This window comes from Mytilus californianus, unplaced genomic scaffold (genome assembly GCF_021869535.1).
Source record: "Mytilus californianus isolate M0D057914Y unplaced genomic scaffold, xbMytCali1.0.p SCAF_4, whole genome shotgun sequence".
NCBI lineage: Eukaryota > Metazoa > Mollusca > Bivalvia > Mytilida > Mytilidae > Mytilus > Mytilus californianus.
Genome location: NW_026262690.1, coordinates 65,134,266 through 65,152,112, shown reverse-complemented (window position 1 = coordinate 65,152,112; position 17,847 = coordinate 65,134,266). Strand labels below are relative to the sequence as shown.

General features: G+C 31.0%; 1 protein-coding gene across 1 annotated transcript in view; it reads right to left on the bottom strand.

Annotated features, from left to right (window-relative positions):
• LOC127738308 (vam6/Vps39-like protein) overlaps nucleotides 1–17,847 on the bottom strand; it is a 59,155-nt gene that overhangs the window by 9,673 nt on the left and 31,635 nt on the right. Inside the window, exons 20-25 of the mRNA XM_052249509.1 lie at nucleotides 15,936–16,064; nucleotides 15,030–15,132; nucleotides 14,751–14,796; nucleotides 9,932–10,081; nucleotides 3,167–3,301; nucleotides 1,061–1,152 (exon numbers count right to left, since the gene is read on the bottom strand). Of these exons, the coding sequence (XP_052105469.1) occupies nucleotides 1,061–1,152; nucleotides 3,167–3,301; nucleotides 9,932–10,081; nucleotides 14,751–14,796; nucleotides 15,030–15,132; nucleotides 15,936–16,064 (655 nt within the window). The remainder of the gene's footprint in view (nucleotides 1–1,060; nucleotides 1,153–3,166; nucleotides 3,302–9,931; nucleotides 10,082–14,750; nucleotides 14,797–15,029; nucleotides 15,133–15,935; nucleotides 16,065–17,847) is intronic.

Sequence of the window (17,847 nt, the reverse complement as noted above, 5' to 3'; positions counted from 1 at the left end):
GTCTTCCTTTATAAATATGCATTTCTTTAAACATAATTTAAAAGCAGTGTAAGGGAAGTAATCAAAACGTTGTATTTGGATTATCTCCCTTACACTGCTTTTAAATTGTCTTAATTGTTCATTAACCATTACTTTATACATAATTTAAAAGCAGTGTTAGGGAGGTAATTCAAATGATGTATTTGAATTACCTCCCTTACACTGCTTTAAATAATGTTTTGTACTAAAGTATTTGTCCATTAACCAGGACACCCTTGGTTTTCCCCCTTTTTTGCCCCTAATTCCTAAACGGTTTGAGCCATAACCCCCCAAAGCAAATCCTAACCATCCCTTTGTGGTATGGAAACTTGTGGTATAATTTCAGAGAGATCCATACACCGACCCGTTCCACAAGTTATTGTCTGGAAACTAGAAAAATGCTTATATTTGGCCCCTATTTCCTTAAATGTTGTTACCATAACCCCCAAAATCAATCCCAACCTTCCTTTTGTGGTATTGAACCTTATGGTAAAATTTCATAGAGATCCATTCACTTAAACTAAAGTTATTGTGCGAAAACCAATGTGTCTTCGGACGACAACGACGCCAACAACGACGCCAACGTCATACCAATATACAACCGCAAAAAAGCAATAAACCCACGCAAAAATCTTAAACAAACACACAAACAAGAATATCATCAGATAAAGATGCTGGTTTTATTTTTATAGAATACCGATTTCAATATAGTAAGTTTCCTTCTATAAGGTAAATGTGTTTTTTTTATGACTAACAATTTATGTGTCAGTTCCAATTAAACCAGATATAAGAATTCACTTATATATCATTTAGGAAAGCAATTCATCTTGCACACCTATTGACTGCTTAATAAAAAATTACTTTAGATTTAACCACCCTCCTTTCTACAAAAAAGGTAACATGATGTGTTGTAGTAGTGAAATACTGTAAGAAAATTAAATCTGATTTGATTTAGTTCCCATGGATTAAAGGTTGAGACAATTACATAATTTCTCACAAAATTTTCAATATCAGATGACAAACTTATGTTAGAAACAATTACCTGTTTCCGAGTCTCTTCTTGCAAACTTTACATATTTTTTCATCATTTACAACTACTTTAGCTTTTTGGTAAAACATTCTCTGTTCATGAACCTGAAACAAAGACAAACAATTTTGTTTTCAGATATATACACTAAAAGTAACATTTAATGCATTTATATTACTGGATTGTAGACAAAAGATCAAGCTTCTCTGTTTGTTATTCCCATTGTATAACTTCAGACACAAACCTTTTATTAATATATTATATATTCTCTGACCAGTTGAACAGATTGGCTGGATAAAATAAACTGCAATTTGGTCAGAATTTTAATTGGACTGCAATAGGTGGAGACCAACACTTACAGTCAAGTTACAGTAATAACATATCACACTATTTTGTAATACTTCATGCAGACAGCATAGTAAATTCAACATAAGGTCATCTATTCACTGGATCAAGATAAAAGTAAATATGTTGCATACAATCCAATATATAAGTAATTCAAAGCCTAAAGACTTAAAATTATTTTAATTCATACAGATTACAGATAAATATATATCATATAGATTTTAGTTTATTCTAAGAACCTATGTTACCCTAAAAGCATTACTTTAGATCTTAAACATGTTAAATACCACAAAAAGGAGCTAAAAAATTATTATGAAGATTATTTAAGATATTTTAAATACATTTCCAGGATTTTTATGGTTAAAATTTAACTGTTGAGAGAGGAGAAATATCCTATTGCATGATAATTTGTGGTAGAATCTGTTTCTCTATTGATTTTTAGACAGTATGCAGACAAACTTAATCCTTCTTTTCCAATGATTTGCATAAAGATGTGTTCTTTCTATACATGTATGTAATGTCAACAGGCATGGTCGCCTTTTTTCAAATCATTGAAAAATAAAAATAATCAACAGGTCAGGGAAAAAAAAATAGGCTTAGAATTAGAGAAACTATGTTTATCAAACTTACAAAGGGAGCTTCAATTACAGACAACCGATTTTTTTAAATCTTAATCAAACCATACTTGATAAACTAATCTAATCACAAAAACTTGATGTTAATCACTGATACTAGAAAAAAGAAGTCAAGGTTATATGGTTGATGTCAAATAAATATCTACAATTAGATTGATTCTTTAGAGCATATATAGTTGACCTGTTACTTATTATTACTGACAAATTGATATAATCATAGTAATTTTTGTGAACCAATGAGCTATAAAAATGAAATCTATGTCAAATGAACCCTGACATACATTTTCACTTTAAATTGAGCTAATTGATCCAATTTACTCTGGAGACTTATACTACTTATGAGTACTTTTACATTTAAACCACAAAACTATGAAAATAATTTATAGATGATTGATAAATGTCAAGTGGAAAATATTGCATGCATAATTTTGAAAGGAATACATTAGACATAAATCAATTAGGTTAATTCTGAAAAAGTGGGTCAATAAGGATGGAGGACAGGAAATTTGGAAAAGAGAGCATTCAATTATACAGGTCAGAAACTTTGGCTTCCAACACGTCAAATAAAGACCCCTCAAAGAATTATTCAGAGTTCTTTAATTGTAAGGAGCTTTGTACTCTCAATATCTGATATAACATTTCTGTACTCTCAATATCTGATATAACATTTCCTTTACAGCAAGACATGGTTGTGTATTCCTACATCATCCACAGCATAAAGATAAACCCTTTCACATCCATTTTTCTTGTAGACAGGAAAAATCTAGTTTAGCATTTTCTACACTCATTATTTAAGTTCCATGAAAATGAGCCAATATCAATAGCCCCTTACTACGTAATTTGTTTTTTTCAAATACCCTTCATGTAAATTCATGTACCATTCATGCCTTAAATGTGTTTTCCAGTGATGATACATATTATAAGGATTTCATTGACCTTTAATTCTGAAAATAACATGTATTTTATATAAATTCTTAAAGTTAAAGACATCGATTCTGCATTGGAATGATAATACAATTAGATGTCTAGATAACTATAATTATATTGATTGATTGTGGGTTGCTTAACATCCATAAATAATTATAATAGTCATATATAACAGACAGCAATAAACTGAAACTATGTATACTTAAATTCTTACCTGGAGATTTTCAGCATATAACATACTTTTTAACACTTGGCAATCTCTCTTTATTGTTGCTTGGTGTTCCATTACTTTTTCTAAATATCTCAAAATTTCAGCAACAGGAGTACTTGTGGGTAAAAGTTCTAAAGTCTGAAAAAAAAAACCATCGCAATTTTAGGAAAGGAAATGGAGAGAATTCTACATTCTTGAAACTACCATTTATGGAGAACAGTAAGTGGCAAACAGACAGGTAAAAATATTCAGTCTTGTCCCAAATCTAATCATGCTTTTGAAAACTTAGAGATCCTTACAGCTGCTGACAACTGACTATTTTCTAAAAGACAAACCAAGAGTAAAAGTAAGCTGACAATGCTAAACAGGAAATATTCTTGTGATGCATGTATTACCGAAATTAATATACTGTGAATTCATTATTGTTCTTGAGTACTAAATTTCTTTGATTTCTTGGGCATAGATAAACCACAACTGTTCAACAATACATACATTTCTTATAGACTTATTGGATAATTTGACAAAACTCAAAATCAACTATCTACAAAAATTCTATATTTCATAAATCCACAAAAATAAAAAAAAAATAAAAATAAATTCACAGTCCTAATCTACAATACAGTCAAACCTCTAGTTAGCAGTCACTGATTGGGTATACCAAAAATGATCTCTCAAGAGATGTTACCTTTTAAATGAGCTTCTAATGTCAAACATAACAAAACACACTACTGATAATGAATTACAAGTACCTGGTTATGTATTTGAAAGAAAGGACAGAACATCACAAGGTGGGGGTGGTCTGATTGTTTATTTTTCTGAAACAATTAAATTTTTAAGAAAAAACAACATCGAAATAGGGGGTATTGAAACAATGTGGGTTGAAATTAAACCAGATTACAAAAAATCCTTTTTATTATGTTTTGTGTATAGGCCACCAAAGTCACTGATAGATTGGGTTGATGATTTTGAAAAAGAAATAAGAGTGGCAATGACCATGAATTCAGATATAACAATTATGGGTGATTTTAATTTTAATTTTAAAGCACCAAACAAACCCTCCTCAAAAATGGCTGAACGTTTTAGAATCGTACAATTTTCAACAACTGATTGTAGATGCCACAAGGGTAACAAAAGATTCTAGTACATTGATTGATCATATTTATGTCAATAATCCAATTTTGGTACATGAATCACATGTGTGTAGATATGCAATTAGTGACCATTACCCTATCTGTTTAACAAGGAAAGAAGCAAATATAGGAAAAAAGAATACACACAGTACAATTACTTATAGAAATTTCAAAAATTTCAACCAAGATGAATTTTTATTAGATCTGCAAACTACACCTTTTCATAAAATTGAATTTGAAGAAAACCCCTCTGACTGTCTACAATTGTTTTATGATATGTTGAACAAAGCTTTAGATAAACATGCTCCTGTTGTTAAAAAGAGAGTAAAAAGGGACAGACAGCCTGAATGGTATAACAGTGAAATCATTTACGCTAGGAATATGAGAGATAAATATAATGCACTTGGTTTATGGAGTGAGTATAGATTTTGGAGAAATAAAACTAAACATATCATAGATAGCTCAAAAAAGAATTATTATAAAAATATGGTAAAAGACTCCAATGACCCTAAAACTTTATGGAAATGTCTTCACAGTCTGAACCCAAAAGTTAAAAATACACCATATGAATTAGCCACAGAAGATAACAATACAACTAAAAGTAAAAAATCAATAGCAGAAACTTTTAATAACTTTTTCACTTCCTGTGCTGAAAAATTAAGAGAACAAGGAAGTTATACACCTGTAAACAAAGCAGATTTCAGTAATCTTGGTAAATTTGTTAAAAATAAATTACATAAACATGATAAATTTTCTATACCACCAGTGATCATGAATGAGCTATTTAATGAGTTAACAAAACTTGATATAAACAAAGCATCTGGTATGGATAATATAGGACCAAAAATCCTAAGATTAAGCGCCCCTGTTATTGCATCACCTCTCACATACATATTTAACAGAATGATAGATACTGGTATATATCCTTCTTTACTGAAGAATGCTAAGGTAACACCAGTTTTCAAGGATGGTGACAAGCTTTTAGCAACAAATTACAGACCTATATCTGTTCTTCCAACTTTATCAAAATTAATAGAAAGGCATGTTTCTAATAACATGTACAAATACTTATCTAAACTTAAACTTTTACACCCTACACAATCTGGTTTCAGGCCACAGCATTCTTGTCAAACTGCACTTATTAATATCATTGACAAATGGTTGCAAGAAATGAATGATGGTAATTTAAACCTAGCAATTTTATTAGATTTTAAAAAAGCTTTTGATTTGGTAGATCATGACATTCTTTGTTTAAAGCTTGAAATTTATGGATTTAGTGAGGCTACTGTTAGTTTTTTCAAGTCATACCTGAATAACAGAAAACAGCAGGTAAACATTTGTAATGTTTACTCTGAACAACAACATGTAAAATTTGGTGTCCCCCAAGGTTCTATACTTGGTCCTCTATTGTTTGTGCTATTTATAAACGACCTTCCCTTATGCATTGAAAATTGTGAAACAGACCTATATGCTGATGACACCACTCTTCATAAATCAGGGAAAAACATAGAAAATATACATGATGATGTTCAAGAAGATTTATACAGGGTTGAAGAGTGGTGCAAAATGAATAACATGTTCATTAATGCAAATAAAACAAAATGTCTGGTTACTGGAACAAAGCAGAAACTATCAATTCAGACTTATCAACCAAACTTAATAATAGATTCAAAAGTATTACAAAATTCTTCATGTGAAAAATTATTAGGTGTTAAAATTGACAGCACACTTAACTGGAGAAATCAAATTGACAAAGTTTGTGCTAATATATCATCCAGAATATACCTCCTTTCTAAAATAAAGAAATTTTTAGATATAAATGCAAGGAAAACATATTACAATGGGTATATTCTGCTCCTGATTGACTACTGCTGTATTATTTGGGGTGAATGTAAAAATGAAGGGATAACAAGAATTTTAAAACTCCAAAAAAGGGCAGCAAGATTAATTCTAGATGCAGTTCCTTTATCCCCCTCAGCCCCCTTATTTAAAGAACTTGGGTGGATGACAGTTGACAATAGAATAAAATACCACAAATATTTACTTCTATATAAATGTATGCGTATGGAAGCACCAATGTACCTAGTTCAAAAGTTTAAACAGAAATCAGATAATAATCCTTACTCCCTGAGAGGCGTCACTCAAGGTAATCTGATAGTTCCTAAGCCAAAAGCTGAGCTATTTAAGAAATCTTTTGTTTATTCTGGATCAGTGTTATGGAATGGACTACCAAACAAAATGTGTAAAGCTCAAAACACTTATACTTTTAAACAAAGTATCAAGAAGTACTTAACACAGTCCTGATAAGATTATGTTTTCTACAATGTATTTGTATATTCTTTTATTTATATTTGTATTTGATTTTTTGACTACATGTACATCTTGAACAGCCTTATATCTTATCATGTTAGTAATATTACATTGAACTAATTGACTGTAAATTAACTATGTGTAAATATCTGTTTTTTGATTGTATTGTAATTTGTATGTGAGGGCCTCAGGGAAGATTAGTTTATTGTAACTAACTGAGTTTACCCTCTTTAAATAAAGAATTTATTATTATTATTATTATTATTATTATATATAGTCAGCTATGTCAAGAAGACAGAAAATAACAACATTCTGAAGTTTTATCAAATTGATTAATATTCAGTTTAAATGCAAACTATGAAAAAAAGGACATGTTAATAAACTCAAATGAGACAGCAACCCAACAACAGAAATAGCAAAATACATTTAGAAGGCATCAAGTATTCTTCAATAATGAGACAGGTGTATATAGATAAAATATGTCAAGCTCCAAATTGTCACCAGTCTATAAAAGTTGTAAAAAATTTGAACAGAAAAAAATCTGCCAGTGCCATCAACACCCATTTCTATAAAGTATGAAAAACATTAAGATATGAAATACAACAACTTCTGACAAAGTTCTTGACTTGGGACAAGCACATAAAAATGTGGCAAAGTTAACTATTCTTTTTATATAAAGCTGCCCCCTTTTTAATCTCCATTAGTTGAATTATAAAACAAAAATAAAATTACATACAATAATAAATTGTTGAGATGTGTCTCTCTTGTATGTAATTTTTTGAAAGCATAAAGCAAATGTTGAAATTCAAACGGCAACTCTTAAGTCAGTGAACTCTGACTTAGGTTACATGGTCAAATGATCTCTGTTGAAATGAAAAATATGTCAATACTAATACAACGTCATACCAAGTATCATTGACATATATATCATAAGTGGCTCCCCTTAAACTGACCTAAACACAAACTTAAATAAATTGTCGATGACCATTTCTTTTACCATTGCACCTCAATGACATCATTTTCAGTAGGTACTTAACAATTTTGGGATGCTTTGTGACAGCTAGTCTTATCTCAGTATTAGTGTTATCTTCATGCAAAGGTTCATAGAATGGTAAGTCCAGCCAAACAATATGGCATAATACATATGCAGGCCTCAACAAAGAACTCTGTATTGAATATACAATATAATTTGGGTTTCTCTAACATTTTCTATAAATCAAAGCTTCAGATAACCTCATCATTTATACATAGGGAAAATATCCTGTTATGTGATAATTAAGCCATAATAAAGGAATCATGTAATTCCCATGAATGTTAAAGATGGCCATTATAAGGAGTGGAAAGAGCATTTCATTCACAAAAAGGTAACGGCTCAAATGAGTTATATAATATAGTGAAAATGTCTGGGCAGGATACAAATTAATATTGTAGGTGTAGGTGACTGTTAGGTTTCACTGTATCGATATTTCTGTCAATGACAATATAAACTATTGATACAGAGATAGATCTTGCCTGTACTTAATTTTGAAAGTAAAACACAAATGTTGATATCAAAATGGCAATACTTTAGCATTTGAACTATGCAAAACATCCATAGTCAATGAATCAGAGATTCAGAACAATGTTCAGAACCAAATAATCTCCATGGAATGATGTATTAGCCAATACTAATACAACTGCAGTGCATGCAAAGTATCAATGACTTATCAAAAGTGATATCCTTAAACTGACACTTTATTTGGTCTCTGGTGGATATTTGTCTCATTGGCAATCATACCACATCTCCTTATTTTTATACTTTAATAACAATCTTTAACATGGAAACTATGCAAAAATTCCAAAGTCAATTAACCATGACTGAAGGAGCCGAGCCATGTAATCTTCTTGGAAATGAAACACTAATAGAGAACTACATACCAAATATCATGGATTACCATAAGTGGTTTCCTTAAACCTCCTGTCAGCAGAAAATTCAGAAAAGACAATCTGATGGACAAAACATTGCTAGTTAATTCAAAGTTGCTGGACCATGATCTAGGGAACAGGGCCTCAAAATGGTGGACAAACTGAGATGTACTGATAGTAATGCAACTATATAGAAAATGTCATTGTCTATCATAAGTAGCTACTACCACACAAACTTAAGCAGAAAACTTAACATTGAAAATTGGTAATTAATTGAAAGTCACTGGACCTTGACCTACTGGAGTAGGGCCTGGAAATAGTTGTCAAACTAATATGTACTGATAGTAATGCAACTTTATATAAAATATCATTGATATATCACAAGTAGTTCCTATCAAACTTACTTAAGCTGAAAACTTAATACTGAAAATTTTTAATTAATACAAAGTCACTGGACCACCCCCTAGGGGCAGGGCCTCAATATAGTCATCAAACTGATATGTACTGATAGTAATGCAACTTTATATTAAATATCATTGATATATCACAAGTAGTTCCTATCAAACTTACTTAAGCAGAAAACTTAATACTGAAAATTTCTAATTAATACAAAGTCACTGGACCATCCCCTAGGGGGCAGGGCCTCAATATAGCCATCGAACTGATATGTACTGATAGTAATGCAACTTTATAGAAAATATCACTGATATATCACAAGTAGTTCCTATCAAACTAACTAAAGCAGAAAAAGTTGCTTATTAATTTACAGTCGCTGAACCATGACTAGGTAGCAGGGCCTTGAAATAGTCACCAAACTGATATATACTGATAGTAATGCAACTTTATAGAACATATCATTGATCTATCACAAGTAGTTCTTATCAAACTGACTTAAGCAAAAACTCAACAATTGTTGACGCCGTCGATGTAGTTGCCGGAAAAAGCAATACCTATGTCTTGCCTTTCTCAACTATCGTCACAGGCGAGACAAAAACTAGGCAAAAGTTTCAAAGTCAATACACTATGTTGAGGGGGGGTGAGGGGGGGGGGGGGCAAATTATTTCCATGGATATGTGCTAACGCTGATACTACTACACAGCAAATATCATTGTCTTACCATTAGTGGTTCCCCTCTTACTGAATTCGGCAGAAACTAATATTTCATCTAAGCAAAAGTTTCAAAGTCGTACACAATGACTTAGGGGGAGGGGCCCAATAATCTGGATGTAATTGAGATGTGCTTATGCTACTTCAACTGCATACCAAATATCATTGACAAACCATTAGTGCTGTCCCTTAAACTACCATAACCACAAACTTAAACAAATTGTTGACGTGGATGTCTATGACAGTGCTGGAATCAGCAGGCCTAAGTCTTGCCTTCACATAGCAAGACAAAAACCTTTAGCTCAGTGATACTTACTTTAGAGACATCAATTTTTGTGGCATGTTCCTGTAACAGTCTGAAGGCTGCTGTCATATTTTGTTGAGGCTTAATGCCCTGACTAGCTGACATTCCTAATGATGATGATGGAGGAGGTTGAAGATACATTTTTAATAAATAATAATACACCTGTAAATAGAACAAATAACAATAGGTAAGGACAGATGATTCCCACATCCAAAAATATAAATCAAAGATCACCACAGAAAAAAAATTCAAGGGTAGAGCTTATAAAGTAATCATTTTATCTGTAAAAAATATTTATAAATTCTAAACCTTTTGCAATACTCTTAAATACATACATGTGTGTTTACAAAATGAATGTATCTTAATAGGATAGCGTTGAAGGACTTTCAACTTATGTTTTATCTGACATTTTTACTGATAATTTAAAAATTATCTCTTGGAATGTAAATGGTGGCTTACAAACAAAACTTGATGATAAAGCATTTGTTAATTTTTTATATGTACATATGATCTTGTTTTCCTTATGGAATGTTGGTTTGAAAAGGATTTTTCATTTAATTTACCTGATTATAATTGTCATTTATATCCGAGATTTAAGTCTAAATCTATTCAAGGAGGAGGTAGTGTGATTTTGATTAAAAAATGTTTTTCTACTGTTATTGCTATTGAAACGTATTTTAGAATCTATTATATGGTTGAATATTAAGAAGGGTATATTAACCAAAGACAAAACTGTATACATTGCTTGTGTTTATATTGCCCCCGTCAAATCTAAATACTATAAGTTATATGACTGTAATTTATATAATGAACTAGAAAACAGTATTGATTTATACTCTATACTTGGTCATGTTTTTATTCTTTGCGATATGAATAGTCGTACTGGGACGTTAGCTGATTTTGTGGAAAATGATGATATTCATTTTACTGTAAAGAACCGAATTTGTGGCGCTTTTGAATATGTAGCTGATAGTGTTCTTCCGATAAGAGTCAACCCTGATTTAAATACAAACAGTTATGGTCCTAAATTAATTAGTATGTGTAAATCATCAGGCTTGAGGATAGTGAATGGTAGGCACAAAGACGAATTTTCAAATGACTTCATATACTATGGCGCAAATGGTATGAGTGCTCTGGACTACTTTATTGTACCTTCATTTTATTTTCTGAATATAAAACAGTTGATTGTGTCAAACTTAACAACTTTTTCGGACCATGCGTTTTTACATGTAGAACTAAATCTATTAAACACCATGCGAAACCCAGTCAAATGTTCAGATGCCGTGGGAAAAGTAGAACGTCAAGTTAAATACAAATCGAAAGATCAATTTAAAGAACAATGTAGTGAGTGTATTTGTGTCAATATGGACAATATCATTCGTTTACAGGATCGTATAAACTTTGAAAATCAAAATTTGTTTGATGAATCATTGAGCAATTTTACATGTATGATAGAGGACATAATGTCGCCTTTCTTTAAAACGATGCCTTATGTTAACAATAAACTGTATAAACCAGTTAAACATTTCGACAAACCTTGGTTCAACACACGATGCAAGGAACTTTATCGATGTTATATCGATTATATACATGTATTCAATCGTTCAAAATCAATTGTCAACCATACAAACTTAATTAGTGCAAAAGAGGGAATATAAAGCTATGGAACGTCGACTTAAGCGAGAATACCAACGTATCGAGGGCAATACAATGGAATTTTTGAGATATAGCAACCCAAAATGGTTTTATTCTAAATTTAGGAAAAGGACCCAAAGGAAAAATAATGTATCGTTACATTCTTTCTATGAACATTTTAAAAAATTGTCTTCTGTTAATATAGACAATACATGTGACAATGATTTATTTAATAACACTGACGGCGATTGTGTATATCCTTAACTTGATGAAGAAATTACAGAGGAGGAGATTTTAAAAGCCATTCGCAATTTAAAGCGCAATAAAAGTCAGGGAGTAGACGGTATACTGAATGAATATTTTATTGAGTATAAAGTTGTGTTTATGCCAAGGTTTTTAATAGTATTTTAGTCTGGAATATTTCCTACTAGCTAGGCTATTGCTATACTTGTTCCTATCTTCAAGAAAGGAAACGAAGACGATCCAAATAACTACAGAGGTATAAGTCCTGTAAGTAATTTCGCAAAATTATTTACTTCCGTATTAAATCAACGTTTGATGGACTGGTCCGATTCTTTTGATGTCATAACTGATGCCCAGTTCGGCATTCGCCCAGGTTTTGGAACTGTAGATGCATTTTTTGCTCTAATTTCTGTAATTTTTAAGTCCTTATCAGCAAACAAATGTCTTTATTGTTGTTTTGTTGATTACACAAAAGCATTCAATACTTTTCAAAGGCTAATGCTATGGTATAAATTGTCAAAAATTGGTATCCAAGGTAAACTTCTAACTGTTATTAAATCTATATATACTAATGTGTCTACTTGTGTATGTGTTGGTGGTTTTAATTCTGATTACTTCACCAATCAATTGGGCTTGATGCAGGGAGAGGTGTTATCTCCCATACTTTTTTCATTATATGTTAATGATTGTGAAATGGCTTTCATTAATAGTAATGTTATTCCATATGAGATGAAAGAATTGAATTTATTCCTACTTGCTGATGATATGGTTATTTTCTCAGAATCTGTTTTAGGGTTACAAAATATGCTTGATACATTATATGAATATACATCAAGCCATTGAGTGTTAATATTAATAAAACTAAAATTGTAGTATTCAGAAAAGGTGGTAGAGTTCATGTTAATTATAAATGGTATTATGATAATAAAGAAATTGAAGTTGTTGATAATTTTACCTACCTTGGTGTACTTTTAAATTTTAATGGCAAATATAATATGTTACAACAGAAACTGTCAGAACAAGGTAGCTTTAAGAAGAAACTTCAAAAGTATGCATTTAAACTATGTCACTTTGTTATCACTTTTTGATACTTATTTTAATTCTTTATTGAGTTATGCAAGTGAAATATGGGGTGCACACAAAGCCCCGGTCATGGAGAGAGTTCACATGAACTATTGTAAGAATATACAATGTTTGCTTTAAGAAGAAATTTCAAAAGTATGCATTTAAACTATGTCACTTTGTTTGAGTGATGAATCTGAAAATGCATCACACGTTATAGCTGTCTAATATAAACCCTGAAACCAAATTTCAGAAATCCTTGTAATGTAGTTCCTGAGATAAATGTGACGGAAATTTTCAACTACTTGGATGTCATGTGTAAAATGATGTAAGTGTTCAGTAAACAGGAAGTTGTTGAGTGATGAATCTGAAAACGCATCACACAGTATAGCTGACTCATATAAACCCTGAAACCAAATTTCAGAAATCCTTGTAAAGTAGTTCCTGAGAAAAATGCGACGAAAAATATTCATGGGACGGACGGACGGACTGACGAATGGACTGACGAATGGATGGACAGACGGAGGGACGGACAGAGGTAAAACAGTATACCCCCACTTTTTTAAAGTGGGGGTATAATTACTTATATGGCGAATTAGAGAGGTGTCCAAAAAATAAGTGTAATTGGTTGTATTTTATAAAGAATGAACTGTTTGTTATTGGTTTAGGTGATGTATGGTATAGCCAAACCCTTATTTCAGACTTGCCTGATGTATGTTTTGCTGTCATAAAGCAACGTTTATATTATTGTCTAAACAGTTGCATACTTCTCCAAAATGTTCTAATTATAAATATATGTTAGATAATTTTTGTCTGCAATTTAATTTATGCAAACCAATTCCTAATGTTTACAAAACATGTATTACAAAAATAAGATTAAGTTTCCACAACTTAGCTATAGAAAATGGAAGATTTTATGGTATAACAAGAAATAATAGAATATGTACTTTTTGTAAAAATGATATAGAAGATGAGTTTCATTTCCTCCTCAAATGTCCATTTTTTCAAGGTTTTCAAAAATTTTATATTAAGCCATATTATTGGAAAAAACCATCTATGTACATATTCATTAAACTAATGAGTACAAACAATGTAAAAGAGCTGTGTAATTTAGGTAAATTTATTTTTAGATCTTTTAAACTTAGCACCGATATGTTAAAATAGTGTTTATTTATAATTACAACACCTTCTGCTATTCTGTCACAAATTTTGTGTTTATATATGTATTATTGATGTGGATGTAATTCAAATGTGCTTTTATACTTTATACAGACTTTGGTAATAAAAATATATATAATTTAAGACAAAAAAAACAACATTTATAACTATACATTTGTACCGATTAAAATTGGTTTCCAAACTTATCTCAAATAATCTAAAAATTTAAGGTTTATTCTGAGAGAATCAAGTGTGGTGCTTGAAATCCAAGTGTTGTGCTAAAAATTCAGGGATGGAGGAACACCACTCTGAATGGCCTGTGGTGATAGTTACATTATCTATTAAGTGTCAAATTTGCTTTGGTCAGTTATAAAGTAAATTGAACCAATACTTACATAAATTTTGGAAAGAAGAGTTTGAAAATCTATCATTCCAATAAAAGATTAACTAATGAAGAAATATTGAAATCTGAAATATTAAACTGTGTTTTGACAGAGATTTACATGAAGCTGTAGTGCAAATTATATTATAGCAGGGTTCTTAAAACTATGTTCCCAATGTTGTAATCTTGTTCAGGGAGACAGATTTATACAAGTTCTTCTTGTTTCCGAATCCCCAAATCCCTGAATCTCTATTGTATAATTATAATTTGTGCACTTTTGAAAAATAAAATATTGTTTAAACTAAGCTGTTGTGCATAAAAAACAAAAACAAAATACAAAAACAAACTCACATCTTTATTTCCTTCGCGCCCTCTGTCAAAATAATTCAAACAGTACCTAAAAAAAAAAATAAGTGCAAAAGTTTATATGTGTATTCAAAATAGAAATAGAAGTTAGGACTCAAAACCCTTGATAACTTTTAACAACTGATTTCAACTTGCCTCACGATAGTAAGCAGATCTTTTTACATTTCCCTTATCTATTATTTTTTGGTATTTGAATCATTATTTTAGACTATTTCTTTATAATTGGAGTACCAAAATAAATCTATTGAAAATTGCAATTGTTACCTTTTGGCTAGAGTATCATCTCTTAAAATATGAACATAAATTCCTAATGCTTGTTCATGTCTGTCTAATCTACCCAGTAATATAGCTCTTTCTTCATAAAAACCTAAAACAAAGCAAACATATAAACATAAATTTTACCAACAAGTTATTTTTAAAAGGCCTTAAACATCAAGAAAATTAACTTTCTTATAAAAGTACAAACTGTATGTTAACATGTACTGAATTTACATACAACAAAATAAATCTACTTGATAAAACAGGGACATATAGATTTCCACCACCACATCATGAGTGATACCATATTTATCCACTCTATACTTTTAATTTTCAAATTTAAAACACGAGGCGTAATGGGCTTTTTTAAAAAAATCTTAATTTTAACTGTTGAGAAATATCATAGTAAATGAGATTCTGTTGTGGAATCTTTTTCTCAAATGTTTTTAGATGATATGTAGGCAATATTTATCTTTCTGTTCAATGATCTGCAGAAAGATGTGATTTTTCTATTTGACGTCATCAGGTATGGTTGCCTTTTTACATGACATCACAATAGCAAATTTAGAAGAAAGCAAGAAAATTTGACGTTATAATTGAATCTTGTTAATTATCCCATTTCGGGAAAATAATTAGAGACACAGTTTTTTAGTATAATTATATGACTGTCTAATCTGAAAAGAAAAGCTTGACAAAATTCAAAAAAATTTCTATTACACAACCTAAAAAGTGTGTGGTTTGATATAAATTGAATATATTTCACATAGTTCACTGGATTTCTAAACTATTCCCAAAAGCTCTCTCTGTAGGGCTTCAATTTTATATCTGTTTTCATGTTTTATCTTTTTAGGCGTTTACTTTAGAAAAGAGTTATCTTACTAGAGTTTTATAAAATAACTATAATATACAAACCATCTATAGGAAACCTAGTAAGAAGTCTTTCTGGCATATAATATTGAGAACACTCTAAGAATTCTATTAACTTTCTTCTATATTCCCCTAGCTTGTCAGGTTCTTGACCTGCTTTGGATGGTAGATGTCCTGAATAAAAATATACCAGATTGTGTTTAAAATTTACAAGGCTATTTTCACAAAATATTACACTTATATTAATATGAACAATTAGTTGCCTTGTCAACTTACAAGATTTGGTACATATATTACTCAGATCCAACTTACAGAAACACTCCAAAACATCAAAGATACATATATTAAGAGTCTAAACATGCTGAATCAAAAACACAATATCTAAACAACATTATTGTGTTATCTTTAAAAAAAAAACCAGATGGATTGAACAGAATGTCAACATATCTGTTTATTGTGACTAATAAACACCAAACTTCCTCAAAAATCCGACATGAATTACCATCCTTAAGTCTCACATGAATAACTGTCCTAAAGTCTCACATGAAAAACTGTCCTAAAGTCTCACATGAATTACTGTTCTACAAGTCCCACATGAATTAACATTCTTAAGTCCCAAATAAATTACCATCCTAAAGTCTCACATAAAGTACCATCTTAAAGTCTCACATGATTAACCATCCTAAAGTCCCACATGAATAACCGTCCTAATGTCTCACATAAATTACCGTCTTAAAGTCCCACATGAATTACCATCCTAAAGCCTCACATGATTAACCATCCTAAAGTATCCCATGAATAACCATTCTAAAGTCTCACATGATTAACTGTTCTTAAGTCTCACATGAATAACCATCCTAAAGTCCAACATGAATAACCATTCTTAAGACCAACATGAATAACCCTCCTCAAGACTCATATGAATTACCATCTTAAAGTCTCACATAATTAACCATCCTAAAGTCTCACATAATTGAACATTCTTAAGTCTCACATGAATAACCGTCCTGAAGTCCCACATGAATAACAGTCCTAAAGTCCCACATGAATAACTGTCCTAAAGCCTCACATGATAAACCATCCTAAAGTATCCCGTTAATAACCGTCATAAAGCATCACATGAATAACCGTCCTAAAGTCTCACATAAATAACCGTCCTAAAGTTTCACATGAACTACCATCTAAAGTCCCACATGGTTAACCATCCTAAAGTATCCCATGTTTACTGTCCTAAAGTTTCACATGAATAACCATCCTAAAGTCTCACATGAACTACCGTCTTAAAGTCCCACATGAATAACTGTCCTAAAGTCCCACATGAATTACCATCCTAAAGTCACGAAATAGAAGTTCCTTCATAATATGAGTTCCAAATGGAAAAAATATTCTGGAATATTATTTCCACAGGAATAAATATTACAGTAAATGTTCCTAACGGAATAAATAGTATAGAATATTTGTTCCAACAGGAACAGGTATTATGACATTGTTTATAACAAAGTTTCCACTGGAACTTCTGTTAGGCGGAACAAATATACGTTGACATCTCACATGAATTATCCTCCTTAAGTCTCACCTGAATTACCATCTTAATGTCCCACATGAATAACTATCCTTAAGTCTTACATGAATTACCGTCCTAAAGTCTCACATGAATTACCATCCTACAGTCTAACATGAATTACCGCCCTAAAGTCTCAAATGAATAACTGTCCTTATCTTACTTGAATTACCGTCCTTAAGTCTCACATGAATTACCATCTTAATGTCCCACATGAATAACTGTCCTTAAGTCTTACATGAATTACCGTCCTAAAGTCTCACATGAATTACCATCCTACAGTCTAACATGAATTACCGCCCTAAAGTCTCAAATGAATAACTGTCCTTAAGTCTTACTTGAATTACCGTCCTTAAGTCTTACATGAATTACCATCTTAATATCCCACATGAATAA